At 36.6% G+C, this 7,521-nt stretch overlaps 1 protein-coding gene across 1 annotated transcript; it reads right to left on the bottom strand.

Annotated features, from left to right (window-relative positions):
- Positions 1–1,150: 1,150 nt before the first annotated feature.
- tph1b (tryptophan hydroxylase 1b) lies at positions 1,151–6,539 on the bottom strand. Its single transcript, XM_079604793.1, has 11 exons — positions 6,369–6,539; positions 5,522–5,656; positions 4,990–5,173; positions 4,810–4,910; positions 4,611–4,678; positions 4,307–4,503; positions 4,019–4,154; positions 3,359–3,485; positions 3,156–3,251; positions 2,104–2,237; positions 1,151–2,018 (listed from the first exon to the last, which is right to left on the bottom strand). Exons 1-11 carry the CDS (start codon positions 6,456–6,458, stop codon positions 1,844–1,846), a joined length of 1,443 nt encoding a protein of 480 aa, XP_079460919.1. The 5' UTR covers positions 6,459–6,539; the 3' UTR covers positions 1,151–1,843.
- Between the last annotated feature and the right edge of the window lie 982 nt (positions 6,540–7,521).

Genomic DNA, 7,521 nt, shown 5'->3' with positions numbered 1-7,521 from the left:
TCTGGCCTCGCATAGGCTGTGCTTTTCTGGCAGAGCAGCCAATGGGTGAGCTGTATTGCTCCGCCTAGGTTGTATGCTTCAGAAAAGCGTTTTACAATATTACAAAATTAAGGATTAATTTTAGGCTTCAATCTCGACAAAGAAATATCTTTCCCGTAGCGTTCTTCGACGCAGTACTCGTTCCCTCTTCTAGAGAGAACCGAGGTTACGTTAGTAACCGAGTACGTTTTTCACTTTCGTTTGGAACACCCCTACAAATGGCATACCCTTCCCGAAGTGTCCTTCAGGGGTTCAAAAACGCCATTTGGAATTTGCCCAAATGTCCATCGTATCCCATAGACAGTGGTATATCCACACTTCTGAATCTCGCCGGAGGTAGGTCATCCATCGGGTACTTTTTGTCTACTCTTTTATGAGTGCTGTGAATTTGGACATAGCCTACTATATAGTAGGGAAGTATGCGATTATGGATGTAGCCTACCTGGCTGAATCAATAGCACATGTTTAGTGTTAGGCTACAAACATCTGTATTGTCCTGTAATTGTAATTTTCTCACCACTGTAAACGCACAACTTTAAACACTACATGCAAAATAAATAAAATCAAACCAAAATGAATGCGACTGGATTTTTTTTGTTTTGTTTTGTTAAAACATTGCTATGAGATTTGTTTCTTTAAATTTTAGGGTAGCCTATATGGATTGTGTTCCGTTAAGTAACCATTGTAATAGAACAACATTGCCCTCTGCTGGTAAATGTGATTTTTGAGGGGTCATTTTTAACTCTGTAGAAACTAATAACAATCTTTGATGGAAAAAAATCATGGAGATAATGATTAAAGGCCAACAAACACATATACAAAATTCTGGGCTTTGTGAGCTACTTTGTTTCAATAATTCCACCTGAATCATTTGTGTGATTCAGATTATGTTTGCTAATAAATTATTTAATTTGTGCATTAATCTATTTATTACATTTTGATTTCTACTTGTTCACTTTGAGTATCAACTTTCTTAATTGGAATTCAGTAAAACAGAAATTGACACGGACAAGCAGCAAATAGGCTATACTGTCTTCAGAACACAAAACACAATATACAAACCACAGCTTTAGCTTCACACCAGGATAATTAAAAAAAGGTGAAACATTTTGGTTATAAGGCATATTTTTATATCACAAATGCCAATAAATAAATTATTCAGCTCATGGTAAGAAATGGGTACATTTTCTTAAAGATACAGGTCTGATGTTGGGAAAACCCTTTAACTGGTTGAGAGTACACAGCAAATTACGAATTTAGAGTGATCTAAGTTTTAGTTAAGAGTTTGATCATTTTACGACTATAACACGAATGTGTGAAAGTCTCAAGATGCAATGTTTGTAGGAGTGTTTTTCAAACCTGAGCGTTGTCTCTGAAGATAGACTCCAGACAAGGATTAACCATTTCTATTTTTCCTGTGTATTTACAGAGACTGAAGTCATAGTGGAGAGGAAGTTAGACTTTATGAATATAGTGGTCATGAGATAAAGTGGTGGCTGTAGTTTTTTCTGTGGTGGTGTTTGAATAGCAGTGAAGGACTCTGAGCTTGTTGGTGTATATAAAGAGCACTTAAAGACTCTCCTGAAAGCAGTGCTTGGATATTCAAGTGCTCTGTGGTATTTGGCAGATTATCAGTAGCAGAGGAAAGGTGCTCACAGAGACATTACGAGTGATTCACCTCTGCAGTCAGAGAAGGTAGATAATGAGATAATACTATGGCAGTGCTGAATGTTGAGTAGCGTGCTCTGATATAAGAGATAGCTGGAATAAAAGCCTATTAATATGAGCGAGAGTCATATTGGTTTCAGACACCAGGGTGCGCGCTGAGTCGACAGAGAGCGTCTCCTACAATGTCCAGCTCGTGTCTGAGCTCCTCGACCACATCGTTGATGCTGGGCATGTCCTTCAGCACACATACGCTCTGTGTGTACGGGTTATAACGCAGGGAGAATGGACGCTGGATTGTCTTTGCAAACTCACTGTGAAGGATAAAATGCATGGTTAAAACAAAATAATAATGATATAGAAATATAACAGGTCACATATACAAAAAAATTGATTTACCGCATTCTAAATTTAGCTTCCTCAAAGCTCTCTGAAACAAAGTAAACATCTTGAAAGGTGGTGATGAGACACTCCTGCTTACAGGTGACCTTGGGCTCAAAGGGAAGGATTTTAGCAGCGCCTGAGAGAGAGTGCTTTAAAACAAAACATGTGTTTCAGTGTCACATCGCAGTAATGTTACAGTTTATAATATTACAAAATATTTCTATTTCACATAAATGCTGCTCTTTTGAACTTTCTACTCATCAAAAAAAAAAAATGTGTGCGATGATAATAATAATAAATGTTTCTTATAAAATAAATGTGCTGCAAATCAATTTCCAAAGGATCGTGACACACCGAAGACTGGAGTAATGATGCTGAAAAATCAGCTTTGCCATCACAGGAATAGATTACATTTAAAAAAATATATTAAAACAGAAAACATTATTTTAAATTTTAATAATATTTCACAATATTACAGTTTTTACTGTATTTTTGATACAGTGATGTAGCCTTGGTGAGCAGAAGAGACTTTTGAAAACATAAAATAAGTAAATAGGGAACAACTAATATGTGACCCTGGAGCACAAAACCAGTCACATGGGTCAATTTTATGAAATTGAGATTTATACATCATCTGAAAGCTGAATAAATAAGTGTTCCATTGATGTAAGGTTTGTTAAGATAGGACAATATTTGGCCGAGATAAAACTATTCGAAAATCTGGAATCTGAGGGTGCCAAAAATTCAAAACATTGAAAAAAATCACCTTTAAAGTTGTTCATTTATGTTCGCGATTTTGCTGCATTCAATCATGTTTTATATATGTACGGTAGGAAATTTACTAAATATCTTCATGGAACATGATCTTTACTTAAAAATCGATAATTTTGACCCATACAATGTATTGTTGGCTATTGCCACAAATATACCCGTGCGACTTGTGACTGGTTTTGTGATCCAGGGTCACATATTTTATTAATATTTATTGTTCAAATGATTAGATTGAACATAAAAAGATGATTGTTCTAATCTTTAATTCTAAAACCGATAATGCGTATCTAGTGTACCTTAAGTTCGCTGATGGACGAGAGAAGTCCAGCACCGTATGCTCTGAGTGAACCCTCCTGCTTGCACAGGCCAAACTCTACCGTGAAGAAATAGCACTGCAATGACACACACACACACACACACACCAACATAACAACCATCAAAACTACTGCAAAAAATATTAAGGCTTTATATGCACAGCAAAATGTACTGAAATATATACTGTTGCTAATTTCTGCACAGCATCATCAGACGCCCCGAGAGAAGCCAGTCCTAATTCCTGAGAGAACTGTGCAAAACTTGGTTCAGCCAATAGAGGAACATGACCCAGCAGCTCATGACACGTGTCCCTGAAAGACATAGACATGAAGATCTCTTTCATTTATTAATTTATTTGTATGTGCCTATTTCACATGACACATACAAGCGTGAAGTGAAGCAGGAGCAAGCTATTAAATGTTGTTGAGTTGTTGTTTCATCGCTGAAATAACATTGAAACAATGATAAACGGTTGTTTAAAGGTTAACAAAATCGATGATGAAATTTGAACAAGACCCGTATGAAAAGTTAGACACTAAAACAATGCTGCATTATAACAACATTGATTTGATATTCAAAATTTAATAACAAAATTCAACAGGGATTTAGACCTTGATTCACCCATGAAGAAATGTTAAAACGACAGCACAAGAAATGGAGCCCAAAACCCAAAGTACAAAATACAACTGCTTAAATCATCTGGATCTAGTTTGATTTATTGAATAAAAGGTGCTGTGACAGTGAGTTGCTTCAACAATGGGTGCTGCTTCATAAAAGCCTATTTCAAAAGATTGTGTCGATAAATCGGCCTGAAGAGATAAAGGGACATGTGCATTGTACTCACGGTTCAGGAGTGTAGAGAGGATCTGAGCTGTGACGCACATATTGTGTACAGTGAAACACTCTGAAGGCCAGACCAGCCAGAAAGTCTCTCGGTGACAAGTACCCAGCAACAGGGCGAATGGTGAAGCCAGTTCGCTCTGAAACACACATACACAGCCACATATCTACTGTCCCCTGCTGGTGACACAACTCATATTTCTCTTCAGTTCCTCTTGTACCTATTGTAAGGTTAAAATGTATCTTTAAAAAAAAAACTGTGTGTGTACTGATCATGTGTGCTCGGTCTCACCTCTCAGGAAGCTGGACACGTCCTCCAGCTGTGGTATGTTGTCCTCTCTGTAGCCGCAGTACTGGGTGAGCAGAGGCAGGTTGTGCAGGTACTCTCTACAGGCATGTGTGGGGTACAGCTTATTCAGCTCCCGAAACACTACACCCCACGTCTTCACCTCTTCCTCTGTGAACTCCACGCGTGGTATGGGATCTCCACTGCAGAGTGAGATAGAACCATGTCAATATTAAAGATATATAAATGTGTTATGTGTATGAAACGTACGGAATTAATCCAGTTATTGTTAAAACCTTATTAAACGTACTGTTTGTAACTCATGGCAAGATCAGCAAAATATTTCCTTCTCTTACGATACACGTTGTCTTTGAATCCCTGAAATCATATGAGAACAAAAACGTTTTCATACACAGGGTCACAACTCAAACACTGAAGACATGAGCAGTATGATGCAAGTACTACTAATCATCAATAACCAGTGAATTTCTGAAGCAGGCAATACAAACCGGATGATCCGCATCCAAATCTGAACCGTACATTAGAACACGACAGGCACTCTTATCCAGATCTGAGATCTTCTTAGGGAACCAAGGCACTTCAGCAAGATCTGAAAAATGTATTTTCACAGTGTTACACAACTTTCTGTGCAGTACTTGTCAATCTAATGAAGGAGTAAAACACAGTACCATTCACAGGCGTCCAGAACTTATCAGGTGAGTCCATGGCTATTATGCTTGTTTGTTTGCGCAGCAGCTGAACAATATCTTTCAGAGTTTCTCGATCACTGTCACAATCCACTAGGACTTCTAACTCCGAGTTACGCCGCCGGGACTTACGTGACTCGATATGCAAAAGATTTACCTGGTTGTCCTGTTTATAACAAATGAAAATGAATAATTTTCCACATTTACTCTTTGAAATATAATTAGCGTACAAATCATTGTATACATATATTTGGAGATGTACTAGATTTATAATGTGTGATAACTGCAGTGAGAAGGTACTTAAGTTTATACATATATAACCAGCGTTTCTTCATTCATAGTCCATACTTTCCATGATATGGTTTGACAATTATCGTAAATTATTGTTTTAGCTGGAATTGCTATACAATTAGTTATTTAACCATTAATGTATAGTGCCAGCTACTGTATGATTCTACTAAAGTTAACAATAACCAAATAATACAGATAGATAGAACAGAAAACATTTATGTACCTGAAATAATTTTAAAGCCTTCACAAGCCCTCCAACTTCATTCTTCAGAGAGAAGACAATTGCAGCATGTTCTCTCTTGGAGGAAAGTGTCTTGTCTTTGTTCTCGTCTTTCTTATGAAGAGTAGTTTTGTTCAGCTTAATGAGAGAGAGAGAGAGAGAGAGAGAGAGAGAGAGAGAGAGAGAGAGAGAGAGAGAGAGAGAGAGAGAGAGAGTATTATATTCAGTACTCAGGTGTCTCTTCACATTACCATGACAATCTCTCTACTATATAGAGCAGATGTGTAATATCCTGCGTGAATGAACTTATGTTTGTTTTTGACCTGCTTTTCATATAGGAAATCGTTATTCAAATGCAAATAACATGATGTAGCCTAAAGAACATTGTCAACAGGTTGGGTAGGATGGATCATAGTGCTAATAAATACTTAGCCGACACGACTAAACCAGTACTATGTGGTGGACAGTGACTCAAAAGTTAAAGGCCAATCATATCAACAAATCACCTTTTTTTTCTGTTATATTAACAATATACAATACATAGATCAGAAGTTCATGCGCATACAAAAATATATGGCTTATACGTTTTTTATTATTATTTAAATGCACATTCATGATATGTTAAGCACAACATATATTTAATATTTTATTATTAATGAAAGTCATTGTAAAGAGTTAGAATAAATATAAAAAAATCAGCTATATTATTCCCTTTTTTGAACCTCAGCAATTAATGATTGCATACACTATTGTAACTATTGTATAAGTAAAGCAATACAAGAATACATCCGTTTTTAAACACTATGGCTAAGCATTTTGAGTAGGCCTACATGTAAAAAGTTGTTCTTACCTCATTGTTGAGTTGCTTATCTTCGTTACTCTTATTGATGGAGTCAAAAGACCGTCCTCGACGCGGTCCGTCAAGCTTGTTGGCGAGCATGGATGGGTGCTCTTGATTTTATAGTAGAGTATGGAGAGGTGCGTGGATCAGACAGACGCTGCTATCAGTCTGCTAATGATGTTTTCTCTTTGGATTTATAAAGAGATCCGGAGGAGGGGGAGGAGCGCGACCAGACCGACCACAAGATCTCAGAAATTGCAAAAAGGTTCAGCAAGTAAAAACTATTTAACCGTTAGATCGTTATGAAACAATTAAAAATTAATAGCCTAATAATAATAATATTATTATTGATACAAGCGCAAAATGGGAGAAAGGTGCTTGTTAATTTTTTTTGTTTACCCCGGTGACTATTGACATGTTTTGTCAGTAACTCCTACTTTTGACAGTAGGCCTAACGTACTTTAAAGTTTCCTGTCTGAATGGAGCCTACGTTTGCTTTTATTGTGTTCAATTGTTTTTCCAACATCTACTTCAAAAATATAATGCTGATGTTGGAAATGTATTCATTAATGTAATGTAGGCCTAAGGTTGTTTTCAACTAAATGTTCAAAAAAACATACAAAACCTCAGCTAGAAAATTCCATTTGACTCAAAACCTTACAATGAGATATCCCACTGCCAACTAGCCCCAGTCTCTTATCTTATTTTGCTTACTTGATAATTATCAATATCATATTGGTTATCACTCTGAAAGTGTGAATAGTCAGATCATAATAGACATGTGCACTATTCATAATGTTAATTAATTATTTTGATATTTAATATTGAATCACAACAGTATCACATAATGTCAATATAATATGCCATATTAAACACCAGCCTTTCAGCAGATCACAAGGAAAGAGAAGAACAAACCTGAGAACAAAAAGGTAAGGAAATTCAAATAAAATAGAAAATCGAGTATTATGCAATGATCTCTGCTGATATGTTTCAGCACTATTGCCAATTGAACAGCTCCGACAATGCATTAAAAGATTCATAAAAATGGAGACCTTGGCATTTAAACACACCCAATCTTTCATGCGGAGCATATTGTTGATTTATTTACTCTTTCCAAGGTTGGTCTGGGATCAGTGAGCTTTATTTCCACGCCTCTGTGGAA

This window comes from Phoxinus phoxinus, assembly GCF_949152265.1.
Source record: "Phoxinus phoxinus genome assembly, chromosome: 2".
In the NCBI taxonomy this organism is placed as follows: Eukaryota; Metazoa; Chordata; class Actinopteri; order Cypriniformes; family Leuciscidae; genus Phoxinus; species Phoxinus phoxinus.
This window is presented reverse-complemented; position numbering and strand designations above follow the sequence as displayed.